Here is a 20,316-nt window from a genome sequence, read left to right as displayed (position 1 = left end):
ATGTAGATCAGTGTTCAGAAGCAGTAGTGAACGCCGTAGATGACATTTTTGTTTGGGTTTTTTAATATACAATGGAATTTAGAGTTTTGTAATGCCTTGGCATTTCTAGATATGCATTAATGTTAATATAAAGCCACAATGAGTCAACATGTTACATGCCAAAATTATAATTCTAGAACGTCAGACAACAAGTTAACATTATGATATTAATATGTGATTCTATTACTTTGAATGATACAATATTTACACCCCGCGAGTAACCTTGACGGAAGAAACCTTTCTGAACCCAGAAAAGGCCAAATCATACATAGGTCCGGAAACATCCTTCAGGGCACCTTCACAATCAAGTTTGTCGTAAATGGTTATCTGGGAATAGATAATAATTTCAATAATGTATTGAAATACATTTTTATAATATTTATTTCGTAAGCATCACAGTAGATCAAATTACTCTGAAAGAACGACATCAAAGTTGAAGCCTTTTTGATGATGCATTACATATAGCAAATGGTCATCAATGAACATTAAAATTGGTATTATAAGGTAGCTTCTTAATTAAAAGCGGAAAGAAAGCATGCAGATTGAAAACATTATATATCCAAAAAGGTAAAGCGAATAATCGGCGGTGTTTAATATCAACAGATGTATTTAAATCAAAACATCATATATTTTAAATCATCATTATTTATGATTTTATATTAACTATTATTATGATTGAAGCAGTTCCAGTGGTAAGCAAAGTTAGAGAGACCACCCAGTAAGAGAGTACCCAGCTTTCAGTTTATGAGAATAGTACGTGCTACATTTGTTTTTGATAATTGTTTGATATATTCGCTGCTGTCTGAATTATTCATATAAAATTTAAACATCCATATGATACATGAACCAATTTTATTCATCATATCATGCTATGATAATTATACAGTCCTTTATGGTCTCAAAAGGTATACTTATAAGAACGGAAATGTTTGATAATGAATATATGGTTTAGCAAGTGTCGAACGAACACACTAGTCTTTAAAAAGAAAAGAAACGTTTGGTATTTACTAAAGGTGTAACAGCTGATAGAACACTCATTTTCGAAATCGGGTATGATCAGACAGCAAACAAAGGATTTTGGTATATTTAGCTCTCTAACGGCTACCAGCAACAACTTGTGCTTTCTCAACTGTAGTGTGGTGTCCGTCAGGTAGTGGTCCATTATATACCTTGTTGCCCAATGGTACATTTTATATCCGGGACTCTGCTGATAAGGCGGAAGTAGGCGGAAACTGATTGTCCAACAACTTTGTTAAAACTTGACATTTGGATCATTCCACAATGTTGAAGTGTTGGCTATACGGAATAAGTTTGTATCAAAGCGGATGTCCTTCTATTTTGTATAATTTTTGTGATCCATCATGTTCGCACGGTGTCGAGTGAGATTTGTAAGTCCATGAAAATGTCAGTACCGGTTCCGAGTCTGGCGTTTCTTAGTACAGCTGTCAGCATGGATACTATAAGAATTTTAATATTTGTACATATGGTAAGTTCCACGAAGCAATTTTCTTGAAATGATGTTTCCATTTCTAGTTTCTCTGCTCTCAGTTTGGAGTTAAGGAAAAAAATCAGCCCTCTCCCCTCTGAGTTTTCAATGTTTTTGCTTACGATCTTGTAGTTCAAGTTCAACATCGTATTATGTTGCTTTCATATTTTGTATTCTTAATTTTGGCTTAACTTCTGTCCGGTTTCGAGTCATTGATTCTGATATATAGTTCTGTTAGTTTATTTAATGTTTTCAATTGAAATTTAATTATTTCTGGACACTTTTTCACGGCCAATAGAGAAATTTCTGTGTTAGTTCGTAGTGGAAAGACCAGCGTCAGAATATATATGATTCTTTTTCTCTAACTGGATTTTACTGGTGTTACTGTCTTCAGCCTTTTCCTTGCCCACGGAGGCCGTCTTACATTGTATTACAGTAGGCAAGTTCCACTTATAAATACCGCATGTTGCGACCACCGAAACGAGAGATTTGTTTAGAAAACATAGTATGCATGTGATTAAGGTCAAGTTTTCGATACTTTCGCACGATTACGAAGGTTATCGCAAAATATATATTATATACATGTATAAACATTAAAACTTTGATACAAACTTATAATTCTTCGGAAATGACACCTAAAATTACCTGAAAATAGATCGACTCAGTGCCAGTAGTACTCTCTGTGGCCGATAGTGTCGCAAATTGTTTGAATAATCAACTCGTAGATCATCTTTCACTTACAGTTTACGTTTTTTCCTCCATTTAATTATGCATTAATTTAAAGTACTTCTCGAAGAAAGCATTCGAATTATAAACAACACCCTTGGGCACGGTACTGTATGGCTTGTAGCGAGAAGACTGTATTTTGATAGCGATTTTGGTTTTATATGACTGTATGCACTGTTAGATTAATCTTTTTGTCTGTTAGTGAATTAAGACTTTTTTTTCCCACACAGATTGATAACTTGGATAATGGAATTATTTCCCAGAGAGTTGCGAAGATTATGATGTCATCATTAACCACTGCATAAAAGAGCACTGTTCTTAAAATTACATTTGTAAAAATTATATATTTAGGAAGAGAAAAGGAAAAAAAAAAGAATTTTCAATTAATTCCAGAGGAAATCAGCCTTCAGGGAAAGCATAAAATCTCGTTTTGATGAAAATTGTGGTGTTTATGTACACATTCTTGGTTCGGCATCCCTCAAAACCCCAATTTTTAACTGAAAACAGAAAACAACAATATCTGATTGTTAATCTACAGGACTTGAAAATGGAATTCCCAACAAGAATCTTCATTGGCTTGGTAATTTGATAGATATATTAGAAGTAGTGTAGTGGATAAAGCGATTTATCTATGGGTCCCATGCACGTTGTTGTTCGATGCGCGCGAAGAGATTATTATTTTTTGGTCATTTTTTATCAATGTGTTTTCAATTAAAAATGAAAACTGAATCGTTACAGTAAAAAATCCTTATAATTTAGATGTACCTTCTATATTAATACGGTATATTATTATAACAAAATAGTTTCATTTTTAAGAAACTTTCAACATCAAACAATATATATATACACACTTTGATCATGTTTCTCCCAAACTCCATGAAAGCTTTATTCTGATTAGTCGGAATTTCCGAAGAGTCTTTCTTTCAAGCAAATGTGTTACCATTGAGAAGAAATAGCTGATCTAGATGGTGAATAGAAGTGGATTTGTTATTGATATATTAGATATATTGTGCAACTTTCCACCATTTCTTAGAAGGAATAGTTGTATCAGATAGGGAGTTTTTCATATTTTTCATTATGTGATTTTTTTTCCTTCCCGTACCTTACTGATGGTTTTCATATCTTTTGAATCTATAGGTTTCCCATCGGACTGCAGAATTAGTTTATTTTGCTTTTTTGTGCGTCTGTTGTTCGTTGTTGTTGTTGTGAAGATACCAGTATGTTTATTAATGAAGTTAATTAAATTTTGTTATTAGTATACCAAGATGGCAGTGTGGATGTAGATTGGCCATATTGATATTTATCAAGTAGCTTCATCATGTCCTGGAGTTGTAAGTTATCGTGGTAAAGATCTCGCACATTTACTTATCGTCATCATGTATGAATTAGTATATCAACTGGTCGCGTATACCTGCTAAAGAAATATTTTGAATATTGTGTAATCAGATATTTTTATAATTCATTTCATTTTCAACGAATCTTTTTATTAAATATGCCTACGATCACAGTAACTAATTAAGCCATATAATTTACAGGGAACATTTCTGCAGTGTACCCTCATCTTACGCAGTTTTACATGCTTGATTCCAATGTCTGTAGATCTCTTTGCATATGACTAACGCTCAAAATTTTGCTTATTCGAAACTCGTTATCTCAAAATTCAAAGACCAACGAAATTAATTCGACTGATCCGGAATTCAACTCTTGAAAAACATAATGTCATTAGGTTTGATCAGAACGTGGTTTAAACAGTCCTTATCTTATGATTAATACAGTCGGGTACATGCCTATTACCGTGATCAGCATAATATCGTGATTTTCCAACTTATAAGGTTTGTATTAAATGTGATTTTGTTTTTCCTATGATTTCAGATATTTTTCCGGATTTTTTTAAATACACAAAATAATCTCACGACTCTCTAAACCCTCCACGATAAACCAGTGATCGTCAACGAATAATCGAGTCTCAATCCAGTGGACTCATCTCGTTCTACACAGACATCTACATTAAAACACGCAACCCCCCCAAACCACTGCAAAGCCAGTTCAAAACAAATTACCAACACCCAGATCCACATCAGGTCATGATACAGATCCCCCCACGTCGGCACGCTAGTCCGCTCTGCGAATATACAAGCCACTAAACTCCCCCGGATCATCGGCCCCCGCTGTAATATTACAGCATAAAGCTAACACACTACCTTATTATGCACGTTGCGCACAAATCACAGAAGCCTGAATTTAAACATCCTCGCGTTTGATACCTGCATTGTGTCATATTCCTGCGTAATTATTGTTTTTTAAAAATTTGATATTTTGACTGAAATTAAATTCAAGATAGCGACTGTTTTTTTCGCTGAATATCCGTTCTAGGGACCAGGAATTGACTTTGACTCAACCGGAGTTTCGAATCATCGAAATTTGAGGTATCCGCTCTTAAAATACATATACAAAGAAGGGGGAAAAAAAGCGGACTTCAAAATTAATTCGACTCAACCGGAATTTCGAGTCAAGTGATTTTGAGACAACGAGTTTAGACTGTATTGTTATAAGATACGATCTTCGGCGGTTATACCAGAAAAATATCCGTCTATTCTGTGTACACATTTCTACGTAATTTTGCACCGTCTTCATATAGGATCTGGGTAGCTTCAGTTGCGCTGATCCGGATCCCTGAGATTAGTGGCAAAATAAAGAAAAGAAATCTAAAATTGAACAGTCTTTTATTGATATACTAGTTTTATGCGGTAACGTTGTCAAGAATGTCATCAGTACCACGCTTTAAGAGGTCATTGGTGATTTTAGTTTATAATCATCAATCACATCGGATATTGAATAAACTTGCTGGTTTGTCCTCATCCTCATTACGTCCATCTTAGCTATCAAGAGCAATAGGCTTCAGGGATGATATGGCGTTGTTCTGGAAGTGACCCTCAGACGACGTTCCGTTGAAAGCTCCTCTGGTGAACAGGTACTGGGGTCCTTCGTAATTGGCGTCACGGTAGGCTATCCAGCTACATGTAGAAGAGGAACAATCAAAACAGTTAGTATCACTTCACAAACATATTCATGTAATAAAAATGAATCTATTCTTCATCAATCTAAGGGAAAGGAAATTATTGTTTGGTAAATAGCTGATATAGTAAATTAAACATATACTCCAATATGGGTGTGAGATTACAGCGCCCACAAAACGGCGATGGCATGAACACTGAAACGGAAACTGTGTATTCCTACAGGTATGCAACTGAAGTGATTTGTCTTCAGACGGATTTTAAATACATTATAAAGATATATTGTATCGCATCCATATTTGTATATACACTTACGCTCCGCTCCTGACGGTCACAGAAATGATGGTATCCTGAAAGGGAGTTCCAACGAGGTTTGCGTCAGCATTCTTAAATGTTCTCTGTTGTCCAGTAAAGGACGACCCAGTGTAGACAGTCATCTCTGGCTTTTCTGTGAATTCCTACAAGACAGATATCAAGACTATATTTTCATGGTTTATGATAAAATACAAAGATTACTATTTTGTGAGATTAAGAATATAAAACACTTGAATTTCGACAAAAAAAACACACACACACCCATAAAAAACGCAAACAAGCTATACTTTCAATATTAGCAGGTTTTTAAGCATGTCTAAATAATCTTGCCACGGATTTACATGAAATTTCGTATTCATTTATTTATTTATTCATTTATCTATTTATTCATCATTTATTTTTTGCAAATTATGGTGAAAAGAAAACAAATAAAGGACATGTGTGTAGGAGATTTAGTTATACTTTCTCATTGTCAATCAATTAATCAGTCTTTGTTCTCTAATACTTGTTATTACATCATGTCATTATGGTTTTACTAGCAAAACAATTGACAATATCTAAGAGTGTTGATGTAATTAAGCCGCATTTTTTTCTAGCATGATCAAAATATCAATTTCTTTTTCATGTATAAGTATTTTTCCTTAAATCTTAAATTTCATTAAATCTGGCTTTCTGAATGGCTTACTCTTTTTTGATACCACTTTGAAAAAAAATCCGAGAACTGCGCAAAAACCCAACGTTATTGTGACGTCACAATATGAATGTTGACGTTGCGTATTGATAAGAAAAAAATCCCTTGCAAATTAATGAAATCGTGCGTGTATACGTATTTCATTTTATCAAGTAGTCTGGAAAATTAATTATAAGCATTGATGTCACTATTTTTAATTTCATCAGTTTGCAAATACAATTTCTTACATCCCCCAAGTAAATGATAAAAAATAGTGATATCAATGCTGAAGATAACCTTTGAAATTTTATAACCATTGACACCACGTACAGGTATGCCTTACTTACCACTTCGATTGGTTTGAGAGATGACGTACAAAACTCGGATAGATTTACAGTTTGTCCCTCCCAAACCACATAGATATTTCCACCAAAATTTTGCTCCTTGTAAAGCACCCATCTGTAAAATATTGAAAATTAATACGACTGTATCATAAAAATACACAACGAATATCAACCAACACAGTGCAAAACACTATAACACAAAGGAAGATAAGACCTGTCAAGTAAATGTATATCAGTGTTCAGAAGCAGTAATGAACGCCCTAGCTGACGTTTTATTTGGATTTTTAATGCAATGGAATTTAGTGTTTTGTCATACCTTGGTATTTCTAGATATGTATCAATGTTAATATAAAGCCATAATAAGTGAAGATGTTACGTACCAAAATTACATTTCTAAAACGACAGACAACACGTTACAGTTATGGTATTTGTATATGATTTTATTACTTTAAATGATACCATACTTACACCCCGCAAGTAACAGTGACGGAAGAAACCTTTTTGAGCCCAGAGAAGTCCAAATTATACAGAGGTCCGGAAACATTCTTCAGGATACCTTTACGATCAGGCTCCTCGTAGATGGTTATCTGGGGTGTATTGGAAAATATCATTATAATATGTAATATTTATTTCGTAAGTATCGCAGTAAATCAAATTACTCTTCTTACCTTATTATCTACCTTCTCTGAAAGAAGGACATCAAAGTTGAAGCCTTTTAGATGCATTACATATGTGAGTGTGAATGGACATCAATGGACTTAGAAAATTGGTATTTACAATGTAGTATTTTAATTAAAAGCGGAAAGAAAACACACAAATTAAATACATTACATATCCAAATAGGTAAAGCGAATAATTGACAGTGTTAATATTAACAATTATCTTAAAATCAGGCTTGTACAAAACACCCTTTATTTGTAAAATAATAAGAACTATTATTATGATTGGACCATCCGTAAGAACAGTTAGAAAGAACATCCGGTAAAAGAGCACCGAGCTCTCAGTTTATGAGAACAGTATATTTAGTTGAGACAATGTCGTATACGGAAAAATCGAAAAAAAATAGATCTGGAATCATATTACGTAATTACTGAACTGACTAAGTTCCATTTATTCCACTACGCGCTACATTTGTTTTTGATAATTGTTATATGTTAATCGCTACTATCTGCATTATTCATATCAACTTTAAATATCCATATTATACCTGAACCAACTTAATTAATCATATCATGCTGAGGCAGCTATACAGTCTTTTAACGTCTCAAAAGGTAATACTAATAAGAACGAAAGTGTGTGATAATGAATGGCCAATTAAATCAAAATCGAAAATATATGGTTTAACAAGTGGCGATTGAACACACAGGTCTTTAAAAAGGAAAGAAAATTTGGTACTTACTAAGGGTGTAACAGCATTATGAGCACTCATTTTCGTGATCAGGTATGATCAGACAGCAAGGATTATGGTATCTTTAGCTCTCTTATGGCTACCAGCAACAGCTTGTGCTTTCTCAGGTGCGGTGTGGTGTCCGTCTGGTAGTGGTCCGTAATATACCTTGTTACCCAAGTGTATATCCGGGACGCTGCGAAGAAGGAAACACAAGTGGACGGAAACTGATTGCTCGACAACTTAACATGGGGAACAATTTCACAATTCTAGTCTAGTAACCACATGATATGTTAAGTGTTTGCTACACGGATTTGGTTTGTATCGAAGCGGATATCCTTTCATTTTGTATATTTTTTGTGGTCCATCATGTCCGTACGGTGTCGAGTGAGATGTGTAAGTCCACGAAAAGCTCAGTACCGCTTCCGAGAGTTTCAGCATGGATACGCCTTTACCTAATTACTTTACTGGATAAGTAATATCTCTGGATAGTAAATACAGGATTATTGTGCATGTGCCCTTGTTTTATGTATTTGTAAAGATGTTTTGACTGTAAAATCATATACATTGTCCTATATTGAAATATAATGTGGTAAAAACGGTACAAAGTTAGTATATTAATAATCCAAAATAAAAGGCCAAAATTTATTCAAAGTAAAATCAAAACCATTTCTATGGAATATATATATTCAGCCACTATAGGGCCTTCTTCAGTCAAAAATAATACTAACACAACGTGTTCGTCTACTATATTAGACAGATCACGATAAAATACTGGCACCGGATTCGTTAATCAAATTGAATAGCGAAAAAGATCTAAGGAGGTGTTCTACGGTTTTCAAGTCTTGAAATGATGTCTATATAAGTTTTACTGAATCACGAATACGGTGCTGGCATCAGATTCGTTATTCAAACTCAAACTAATTTATCGAGGTATATAGTTTTTTCTGAGGTTGTGAAATTATGTTTTGATCTGTTTTTATGTTTTGAAATTGTTATCTATTTGTTCATTTTTAAATACGAATAAGGTACTGGCACCGGATTCGTTATTCGATTCCCGAATCCTGAATCCCAAATCCGATGCTAACTTCACATCGCGAAACCCGTGAGCTCGAACCCATTATGACCAACCCGATACCCTTAGACTTGCTACCAGCCTTTAAAATATTGAAAACATCACTAAATTTTAGCTTGATTTGGCAGATATTGTTTGTCTCCAAGAGACACATTGTACAAGTGCAGTAGAACAGATTTGTGAAAGATAATGGGGACATCAGTGTACTTTTAATAATTTAAATTCTAGATCTGCAGACGTTGCCATTCTTTTTAGGAATACCCTTGAGTATACAATACACTGAAATAGGTTAGATACATGTAATGATGGTAGGTTTATAATACTTGATATTACAGTCAACAACAACATTTTCATTTCGACTTGCATCTATGGTCCTAACAAAGACACCCCAGATTTTGTTTGAAAATAAAAACAGAACTCTAATGGGCTGGGAAGATTTGCCAATGATTATTTGTGGTGATTGGAATACTTTTCAGGATAGGAATATTGATACTTGTAATATCATTAGAAACAATAATCCAAAGTGTCAGGAAAGTATAAAAAATATATCATAGAAAATTGATGATAGAGACCCATGGTGAAATTGTAACCTAGAACAAAGAAGCTTTACATGGCGACATACAACCCCTATCAAACAAAGCAGGTTAGACTACTTGTAGTTTTTGGTAACACATGACATATGTACTATAAGACCATATCATCATATATCCCTACAGGCTATCGAACAGACCATTCATGTATCGTGTAAGACAGCAGTCTTGATTATAGTCAGAGAGGAAAGGGCTACTGAAAACATAATGTTAAACTGTTAGGTGACATATTTATGTTATGTTGATTTAGTAAATATGTTAATGAAACTTTAGATATATGTATTATGTGTTCGGAAAAACATGATTTGGAGACTGCTGTAACATTTCGAATAAACTCGCAATTACTCTTTGAAATACTGAAAATAAAAATCAGGTCTTTGACTATCTTTTATTCTGGAAATAAAACACGTGAAATGAAGAAGATGGAGAAAAACTTTAGAGAGTGATATTGCAGAAGTAGAATAAGAAGTTAACCAAAGACCATCAAGAGATGTTTTATCTAAATTGGAGAATATGACTAGTTAACATACGCACAAATAAAATAATAGGCGTCATGTTTAGACCTAAAGCCACGTGGTATGATGGTGAAAGAAATTCCAAGTACTTTTGTAATCTAGAGAAAAGAAATTATGTAAATAAAATAATTTGTGAATTGATATAATAATATCGAAATTTGTTTGAAGATATGGGTGAAATTCTAAAGGGAGAATCTAGCTTTATTTAATAATTTGTACCAATCAAATAATAGGGAGACTCAGGACATTGAGAACTCATCAATTTTTTAATCATGCAGTGTAGCTAAGTGCAGAAGAAAAAGAAAGTTATAAGGGTTTTTTGAATTTAAGGGAAATATCTCTATCTTTGAAAAATATGAAAAATAGTAAAAAGTCCCGGGTTGGATGGTTTAGGGCAGAATTTTATAAATAAAAAACTAATGGAAGGACTTAGGAACACTGCTTTGTAAATCTGTTAATAATGCATATGAAAATGGAAAACTTTCAGACTTTCAATGTCAAGGTATTATTACATATTTGCCGAAAAGAAGGAAAGGGTTATTAAAAATTGAGACCCATTATTAAAAAAAAGACTACAAAATAACAGCAGCAGCAAATAGAATAAATTCAGTATTACCTCATATAGTTAGCATATAAAACAAATATTAAGGGTAGGTTTATAGAGGAAAACACGAGAAAGCTTTATGGTATCATGCACCTTTTAGAAGAAGAAAACAAGCCAGCTTAATTATCCATGATCGATGTTGAGAAAGAGTTTGACACTATACAATGGGATTCATAGATGAAGCCATGGGAGATTTTAACTTTGGGGATTCAATTAGAAGATCGTTTAAAGTTTTATATAATGATTCAAAGAGTTGTGTTATAAATAATGGAAATAATTTCAGTCTTCATCGTGGTTGTCGTCAAGGTAATCCAATCTCTCCTTATATTTCATTATAGGTGTCGAAATTCTTTCTTTATCTCTTAAAGCAAACCTAGATGTCAAACCACTTAGAATTACGGGTAAAACGCTTTTTTTTTAGGCCAGTACGCAGATGACGCTTACATGTTATTACATGGTTCCAGCCAATCTCGATAATGTAGAAAACTTGTAGAACTAGTAGAAGCACTATGCATAAAAGTTCAATGTCAATTTGAAATTAATTGAAGAAAAACCTGTAAACGAATGACGAGTCAAGAAAAGAAGAGAATTAAATTAAATTTAAGGGATACCTTCAACATGGATACATATATCTGTATTTCAATACACACAAGAAACAAAGTTACAAGCTTTACAATATAAGATTCACCATAGAATACTACCAACAAAATCCTTTATTTTTTAAAATAAAATTGAAGAACGATAATTTATGCTCATTCTATAGTGGAGAAGAAGAATCAATCGAACACATCCTCTTCAACTGCTATTTTTCTAATAAATTTATACAAGAATCTAATGTATGTTACTGTGAAAATGATGAACTTGAATATTATTTAACTTTAAGTGAATCTCATGTTATGTTTGGAAGTGCTAATTTTGAAAACAGTCTAACCTGCTTTTTGGTACTAATAAAATACCATGTTTATACATGCAAATGTTAAAACATACTTCCTCACTTTCTGTTATGCAAATTGTCCTCCACAGAAGTCATCAAATTAGAAAAATACATTAAAAAAAGAAACAAACTGAGCAAGTTTTTTTTCTGAGAAAATGGGGGCCATTTGCTTTAATTTAAGTAGTTTATGAATTTTCCATGTCAGAGTGCTTTCATCTTAAGTTTGTAAAGTAATAGCTGAATAACACTATGCGCCTGTTATGTATGATTAATTTATGATCATGTTTTGATGATTTTTGAAGAATATTTACTAATTTTCTTAAAGATTAGTGGAATTATATGGATCTATATATATATGTCAAAGTACTGATATACATATGTAATAAACAGTCATTTACCTTTAGTTATATTTGTGATGTATACAAGATACATTGTACATAATTGGCACAAACTTAATATCTTTTCTGTTGTTATATATTCTTACCATTAGTCCAGAACATGTTACCTGTACCGGAAAGGGTCAGAATCATCTACAATCAATCCACTTATAATTTATATATATATGAAGACATTGTCTAAAAATAAGAAAGAATACCGGCTTTTACACGAAGAACAATTGATAAGGTTGTTGGACACAAAGACTCCAAAAGGATGTAATGTAAAAGCAGTGTGATGCAACAAAGACTGAGTACGGGAAAATTCATTACGTCATTTTGGCGTATTATTATGGAAGACGTCATAATGTTGTTATGACGTCGTGGATAGTGAGACGTTCTATTATCAAGATGATAGCAAGATTGTGACTTGATCAGTAGACTGCGATTCATTTCCCAGACGAAGGCTACGTAGCCAAAAATTTGGAACAGAGACTGTTTGTATTATGTAAATATAATTATATCTTAAGTAACCATGGCAATTATTTATTTATTTATCTATTTATTTATTTTATGAATTTATTATTTAGTTATTTTCATACTATTCATTTGTTTATTTAATTACTCATTTATGTTTTTTGTTTTGTGTAAACATACAGCAAATATATAATAAGAAAAGTTGATCTGGTACTATAAGAAAATTGATAGTGAGAATCAGATGGAGTGAGACCTAGGATGACTGTTTGTTGATGTTAGATATATAATTTTATGCACTTAATAATGAAAGGGTGGAGAGATGTTTCTGTGTTTAGGTGGGGATGGATGTATATGTAGGTGTGATGATCGAGAGCCCTCGTGTGTGGGGACATTTGTTTGTGAGGAGGCTGACCCCAGGGCCCCAAACATGGCAGTTTCTACAGAATATTCTGGGCAATAAAAAGTTTTTTTCACAAAAAACCTAAATATTGTCGTCTATGGAAAATTACTTGGTTCTGCGGTCTCTCTAAGTTACATATCTACAACCAAAATCAATTTATCGATAGATATGGAACGTAAATATTGTTGATGTCTTGTTGCTTTTGAGTGAAAAATGAATGACACCAAGAATAATTTTAAAAAATGTTTCATGAAAGTTACTATAATTATATAACAAAAATCCATTTGAGTACTGTATAATTACCACTGAGGATAGTGACCAGACACAAATATTTGAACAAACCATATTATTATTATTTACTTCTTACATTTTTACAAATTTTCATAGTTCGTTTTTCAACAAATCGTCCAGAATCTTTGGACAAATCAAGCTGATTTCAAGAGATATTTCATATTACATTTTTATGAATTTCGCCAATTGAATAACGAAGTTAAAACAAAGAAAATAAATATTTGTTACAATGTATGTAATTGTTCATTTTCACAAAAAAAGAACCCAAATTAAGGAGAAATTTTTCAATTTAAAAAAAAAAATTAAAATAGACACTTTTACAATTTCACAAAAACCTGGTTATACTTAATCGCAAGGCTATTTGATATGGAATTTATCACAGGAGTTCATTAATTTCATATGCCTCGAGCCGTATGGCTTTGTGTCTGCTCACTATAAGTCAGTAGTAATAATGGTTCACAAGTGAATTTTAGGTCTACATGTATTGCCCAAGACACATTAAACACTTGAAATTGATGCACCCTAAATACCTAACCAGAAGGCTAAGAACTATTCATCTCTATAAAATCATCTGCCTAAAAGGGAAGGTCAAAACGGGATCGCCAGAAATATGTTTTTAATTTGATTGTAAGTTTCATTTATTTAATGACTCCGTAGCTATTGAATCTTGTCTACAATCTGATTTTGTAAATGTCAAAAAAATGATATGATATCAACAAAATGTCATTAATAATGCAAAAACTCAAATTTATGTTAAATGACAACTTTGCTAGTTGATTAATATGGGAACAGAGATTTTGACTCAAAATCTGAAAGGAATTTAACAGAAAACAATAATGGGTGTATAATGTAATTAATATGATATATGACTAATGGGAAGCATAAATACAAATACATAAAACTAGGGCACAGGCACAATAATCATATATTGACTATCCAGAAATACATATCCAGTAAAGTAATTAGTTAATAACATATTCATGCTAACAGCCGTAATAAGGGATTCGACTTAGAACCGGTACTGATATTTTCATTGACTAATCAATCTCCCTCGACACCGTACCGACATGACGGACCACAAAAAATGCAATATGGAAGGACATCCGCTTCGATAAAAAACCAAATCCGTGTAGCCAACACTTACTTATCCTCTGGATACTACACTAAAATTTTGGAATTGATCCTAATGTTAAGTTGTCGAGCAATCAGTTTCCGTCCATTTGTGTTTCCTTCTTTGCAGCGTCCCGGATATACCCTTTGGTAACAAGGTATATAAAGGACCACTACCAGACAGAAACCACACCGCTCCTCAGAAATCACAAGTTGTTGCTGGTAGCCGTACGAGAGCTCAAGACATCAGAATCCTTTCTTTGCTGTCTGAACATACCTGATCAAAATGAGTGCTCCAGATGCTGTTTCACCCTTAGTAAGTACCAAACTTTCTTTCCCTTTTAAAGACCGGCGGTTTTGATTTAATTGGTTATTCATTATCAAACATTTTCATTCGTATTGGTGTTACATTTTGAGACCTTAAAAGACTGTATAACTGTCTTAGCATGAGATGATTAATTAAGTTGGTTCAGGTTAATAAGGATATTTAAAGTTGATATGAATAATGCAGACAATAGCGATTATATAAAACAATTATCAAAAGCAAATGTAGCGCGTAGTTGAATAAATAGAACTCAGTCACTTCAGTAATTACTTAATATGATTCAAGATCTATTTTTTTCTCGATTGTTCCGTATACGACATTGCGTCAACTAAATATACTGTTCTCATAAACTGAGAGCTCGGTGCTCTTTTACCGGATGTTCTTTCTATCTATTCTTACGGATGGAACTGCTTCAATCATAATAATAGTTCTTATTATTTTAAAAATATAGGATGTTTTGTAGAAGCCTGATTTTAAGATATTTTTTTAATATTAACACTGTCGATTATTCGATTAATCTTAAGTTTTACTGATATTTCTATTATTAAAAATTATGTGACCATGTGATATGGAGATTATCAAACTCGTTCAATAATCTGATATATGCCACTCGCCTAAAGGCTCGTGGCATATCAAATTATTAAACTCGTTTGATAAATTTAAGATCACATAGCCACTCATGTAAAATCCTCTATCTACATAATACAATAATGGTTTCCAATACATCCCAGATAACCATCTACGCCAAATCTGATTGTAAAGGTGCCCTGAAGGATGTTTCCGGACCTATATATGATTTTGCCTTCTCTGGGTTCAGAAAGGTTTCTTCCGTCAAGGTTACTCGCGGGGTGTAAGTATTACAATTTCAAGAATTGAAGTAACATATTAATATCATAATTATAAATTCTTGTCCGTCGTTCTGAAATTGTAATTTTGGTACGGAACATGTTGACATTGTGGCTTTATATTAACATTGGTACATATCTAGAAATACAAAGGTATGATAAAACACTAAAATCCATTGTATTAAAAATCCAAATAAAACGTCAGCTAGGGCGTTCATTACTGCTTCTGAACAGTGATATACATTTAATTGACAGGGATTATTATCTTTTGTGTTACATTGTATAGCGCGATGCACTGTGTTGGTTGATATTCGTTGTGTATTTCTTTAATGCATTCGTATAATTTTCAATTTTACAGATGGGTGCTTTACAATGAGTGCAACTTTGGTGGAAATATCTATGTGGTTTGGGAGGGACAAACTGTAAATCTATCCGAGTTTTGTACGTCATCTCTCAAACCAATCGAAGTGGTAAGTAAGGCATATCTGTTACGTGGTGTCAACAGGTAAACTATTGCAAGGTTTTCTTATAAAGTTACATGTGCTATAAATGTCATACTCACGAATCATAGAGAGCTTTAGATATATTATTCTCCACCAAAAGTTACCAACATTGTGAGAATTTTAATTTCATCTTTCAATGCATAGGTTATATTTTTATAGTAGCTGAAAGAGCTGAAAGTGAATTTTGGCATTACTACCAAAAATCATTAGTTTTACAACTATGATACAGTCCTATAATGAAGCCAATTTGTCGTATACAATTTCATGTCAAATTTTACAGTATTATTAGTAATTTTAAAGTGATTTCTGTAGGTATGTCTGATTCCAAACATATATAAATTATAAAAAGCAAGATTTTACTTCGCATAAGTTCTGTGTTGTGACTAACCTTTATAAGGCATCATATACCTGCTTGTGTATCAATTTCAATGATTTTCACAGCTTAATTGATCAACGTCTTAGCTTTCGATAGATCATTGAAGAAAAGATGTCAAAATTTTCGCCCAGTTACGGCATATACTATTATATCTAACTCTAAGCATAGATGTATTTTTTTTAAATTTTATCGGGGTAAGAAAGAAATTGTGTTTGGAAGCTGTGAAACCGAGTAGCAACCAAATTATATTTCATTACCAGATGAAATTAAAAAGGATAGTGACATCAATGCTTATAATTAATTTTAAAGACTACTCGATAAAATTAAATACGTTTATACGTACGATTCCATTGATTTTCCAATGAAATATTGTTTCCAATCAATACGCAACGTCAATATTTCTATCGTGACGTCACAATAATGTCGGGATTTTGCGCCATACTCGGATTTTTATATAGTGGTATGAAAAAAAGAGTAGGCAATCAGAAAGCCAGATTAAGAGTGAAAACAAAGAAAAATATCTACATGTGTAAGAACTATGAGAATACTTATCTAGCATATGAACGTAATCAAACTGTTTGCTTTATGAAAGAAAACGAAAAAAGATATTTTCATTATACTAACAAACATATGCGGCTTAATTGCAACAACACTCTTGGATATAGTAAATTGTGTTTCTAGTATGACCACAATGAAATGATGTAATAACAAGTATTAGAGAACAAAGACTGATTAATTGATTGACAATGAGAAAGTATAACTAAATCTCCTACACACATGTCCTTTATTTGTTTTCACAATAATTTGGAAAAAAAATACATGAATAAAATAAAAAACAAATTAATAAATAAACAAGTTGAAAAATAGTTCTCATGAAAATTGGTGGCAAGATTATTTAGACTTGCTTAACTCACCTGCTAATATTGCAAGTGTAGTATATTCTTAATCTCACAAAACAGTAATGTTTGCATTGTGTTATAAACCACGCAGTTAACATTAATATGGAAATATAGTCTTGATATTTGTTTTGTAGGATTTCACAGAAAATCCAGTGATGACTGTCTATACCGGACCGTCCTTTACTGGACAACAGAAAACATTTAGGAAGGTTGACGCAAACCTCTTCGGAACTGAATTTCAGGATACCATCAATTCGGTGATCGTCGACAGCGGAGCGTACGTGTATATACAAATATGGATGCGATGCAATATCTATTTCTTTAAAATCGTTTTGAAGACACATCACTTAGTTTGAATAGCTGTAGGAATCCAAAGTTTTCCGTTTCAGTGTTCACGTCATAGCCGTTTTGTGCGCATTGTAACCTCACACCCGAATTGGCTTATATGTTTATTTACTACATCAACTGTTTACCATGCAATAGTGTTCCTTTTCCTTAAATTGTTGAAGAACAGATTAATTTCATAACATGAATGGTTATGTAGTGATACTAATTGTTTGATTTATATTTCTCTTAATCTTGTAGCTGGGTAGCCTACCGTGACATCAAGTACGGTGGACCCCAGTACCTGTTCACCAGAGGAACTTTCAACGGAACGTCGTCTGAGGGTCACTTTCATAACAACGCCATATCATCCCTGAAGCCTATTACTATTGGTTGACCTTGCTGGGATAGACGTAACAAGGACGAGGTCAACTCTGAAAGTTTAATCAATATCCGATGTGATTGATGATTATAAACTAAAATCACCAATGACCTCCTAAAGCGTGATACTGATGTTATTTGGACAATGTTACCGCATGAAACTAGTATATCAATAAAAGTCCATTGAATCTCAGATTTGGTTTCTTTCTTTTTTCTTACTTATGGAAAATGAAATGTTTTACTAGTATTTCATTTAAAAAAAATTATTGACAAAGTCTCAAATTTCAAGTCAAATGGATTAAATAACAGGCAAAGCCTAAATAAATTCTCTCCAATTGTGGCAAAAGTAATAGTTTAAACTTACATTAATTATAGATATTATATCTAAGTTTTGAAATGAAAATTTTACAATAATTAAAGGGAGATAACTCTTTTGCATACTCCATTCACACATCACACATAATATAGATACAGCTATTATTTTATTACAAAAACATGTTATATTACTAGTTAGACCACATATTACTCAGACAATGACCAACAGTCCATGTATATATATATACACTTGTCATTGCTCTCAATACTGTTAACTTTCTTGAAAATAATTGAAAATATACATGTATATACTTTTAATATAATATGTATATGCTGTATAAATAATATAACAAAGTAACAATATTAAAACAACCATGCTCAACAAAATATTCCAAGTATATCTTTGTCAGAGGATAATTAGAGTAGAATATATACAATGTTATTCAAAAGTTATATAGTGAACATTGCATAATTCTTGAGAAAAAAAATCTTTAAATTTCAAAAGCTTATTTCAAAAGCTAATGTCATGGCTAATTTAATCCATATAGAGATTAAAACGTCTTGATTTACAAATATATAGGTGAACATCATGAAGTAATTGTCTGTTTATAGTTTCATCACAGTCAGGACAGCCTTGAAGAAGAATATTGTTATCAATATGGTTATGATTTGCATAATTACTAATGGAGGTGAACAGGGAAAGTCTATGTTGGTCATATAAAGGGCATTCGGGAAAGTAGTGGGATATAGTGGAGGGCTGAAGTTGGTTGGAACTAGGAACTCGCAACCAACTTCAGCCCTCCGGATATAGTTTCATTTTCATAAAAAACAAGCACAAGATGTATCATCAGATAGATGGTCAGTATATAGGTGGGAATTAACATTACTACACAAATTTCTAAGTTGACAAAGAATAATATTAGCTCTTCTATCACCTTCTGTTTTAAAAATTTGGGTTGATTCAATTACAACTGGGACATCTTTATTAAGTTGGTGTTTAAAGGCTGAAAGAGAAGGAGAGTTAAAGAGATTGTTATCAGAAGCGTTAATAGTGCGACACATTAGTGGGATGAAACTATCAAAATAATTATTAGTTCTGTATATTGGTGGATTAAATATTCTTGTTTGTCTGAGAGCGTAGCCATTATTGTTTTGATTGTTCATGAAAGGAATTAGGACATCTTGTAAGTATTGTTGTGATAGGCCATGCATTATTTTGTACATCATTGTTAGTTTGTGTTTGTGTCTTCTTACTGATAGTGTTTCCCATCCAAGTTCTGTATAAAGTTTATCGTGAGATGTTCCAGACCTAAGTCCTGTTATAATTCTGACTGCTTCTAATTGGACAGATTCTAAAAGTTCTTTTGATTGTTGAGTGCAATTATCCCATATGCATATACTAAGATTGGCCTAATAAATGCTGTGTAAATTTTAATTAATGACTGACGATTCACTTTATTTTTAATGTAAAGACGAATGTTTAATCTACTGTATGCTTTTTCATATATGTTAAGGATGTGTTGTTTCCATGATGCATCGTCCTTAACCCTAGGTGTTAGTGTTCTGATGTGTCAGTGATTTGATTGTTTTGGAAGTTTATTGGGGGCTGTTTTTGTTATGTTGTCTGGAAAATAGCACTAATTTGGTTTTGTTAGGGTTAAATCTGATGTCCCATGTTTTTGCCCAATCACCAATGTTAGAGAGGTCAGTTGTAAGTGCCTGAGCTGCTTGTGCTGGGTTTTATCTATAATTACATACAAGGAGGTGTCATCTGCAAAAAGTTTGATATTAGTTGAAAGATTATCAGTGATATCGTTGATGTAAAGGAGGAAAAGAAGGGGCCCGAGTACTGATCCCTGGGGTACATTTCTATCACATCTCCATAAAAACGGCTACTACCGTTGGAAAGAGCGATAATTTCATTCTACACATCTTTACAGAGTGCCGACGTAACGTTGAAAATGGACCTCCGTTGAAAATTGACCTCGGATACCGTT

The 20,316-nt window shown here is 32.8% G+C and overlaps 2 protein-coding genes across 2 annotated transcripts; one reads left to right on the top strand and one right to left on the bottom strand.

Annotated features, from left to right (window-relative positions):
• Window positions 1-4,957: 4,957 nt before the first annotated feature.
• LOC138314139 (beta-crystallin B2-like) lies at window positions 4,958-8,156 on the bottom strand. The gene is made up of 5 exons (XM_069254315.1): window positions 7,994-8,156; window positions 7,063-7,181; window positions 6,598-6,709; window positions 5,581-5,723; window positions 4,958-5,265 (listed from the first exon to the last, which is right to left on the bottom strand). The coding sequence occupies exons 1-5, from the start codon at window positions 8,021-8,023 to the stop codon at window positions 5,127-5,129; spliced, it is 543 nt and encodes a 180-aa protein (XP_069110416.1). The 5' UTR covers window positions 8,024-8,156; the 3' UTR covers window positions 4,958-5,126.
• A 6,394-nt stretch (window positions 8,157-14,550) lies between these two features.
• LOC138314140 (beta-crystallin B2-like) lies at window positions 14,551-18,197 on the top strand. The gene is made up of 5 exons (XM_069254317.1): window positions 14,551-14,667; window positions 15,408-15,526; window positions 15,880-15,991; window positions 17,434-17,576; window positions 17,885-18,197. The coding sequence occupies exons 1-5, from the start codon at window positions 14,638-14,640 to the stop codon at window positions 18,018-18,020; spliced, it is 540 nt and encodes a 179-aa protein (XP_069110418.1). The 5' UTR covers window positions 14,551-14,637; the 3' UTR covers window positions 18,021-18,197.
• The last annotated feature ends 2,119 nt before the right edge of the window (window positions 18,198-20,316 follow it).

The sequence above is a fragment of the Argopecten irradians genome, chromosome 2, assembly GCF_041381155.1.
Source record: "Argopecten irradians isolate NY chromosome 2, Ai_NY, whole genome shotgun sequence".
Lineage (NCBI taxonomy): Eukaryota > Metazoa > Mollusca > Bivalvia > Pectinida > Pectinidae > Argopecten > Argopecten irradians.
This window is presented reverse-complemented; position numbering and strand designations above follow the sequence as displayed.

Excerpts from the sequence above, each read along its gene's own strand:
- LOC138314139 (XM_069254315.1), bottom strand. The coding sequence starts at position 8,023 with ATGAGTGCTCATAATGCTGTTACACCCTTA. Across the intron at positions 6,710-7,062 it reads GTCACTGTTACTTGCGGGGT|ATGGGTGCTTTACAAGGAGC; the intron begins GTAAGTATGGTA and ends AATATTTTACAG. Across the intron at positions 5,266-5,580 it reads GTGACCGTCAGGAGCGGAGC|CTGGATAGCCTACCGTGACG; the intron begins GTAAGTGTATAT and ends TTCTACATGTAG.
- LOC138314140 (XM_069254317.1), top strand. The coding sequence starts at position 14,638 with ATGAGTGCTCCAGATGCTGTTTCACCCTTA. Across the intron at positions 15,527-15,879 it reads GTCAAGGTTACTCGCGGGGT|ATGGGTGCTTTACAATGAGT; the intron begins GTAAGTATTACA and ends TCAATTTTACAG. Across the intron at positions 15,992-17,433 it reads CTCTCAAACCAATCGAAGTG|GATTTCACAGAAAATCCAGT; the intron begins GTAAGTAAGGCA and ends TTTGTTTTGTAG.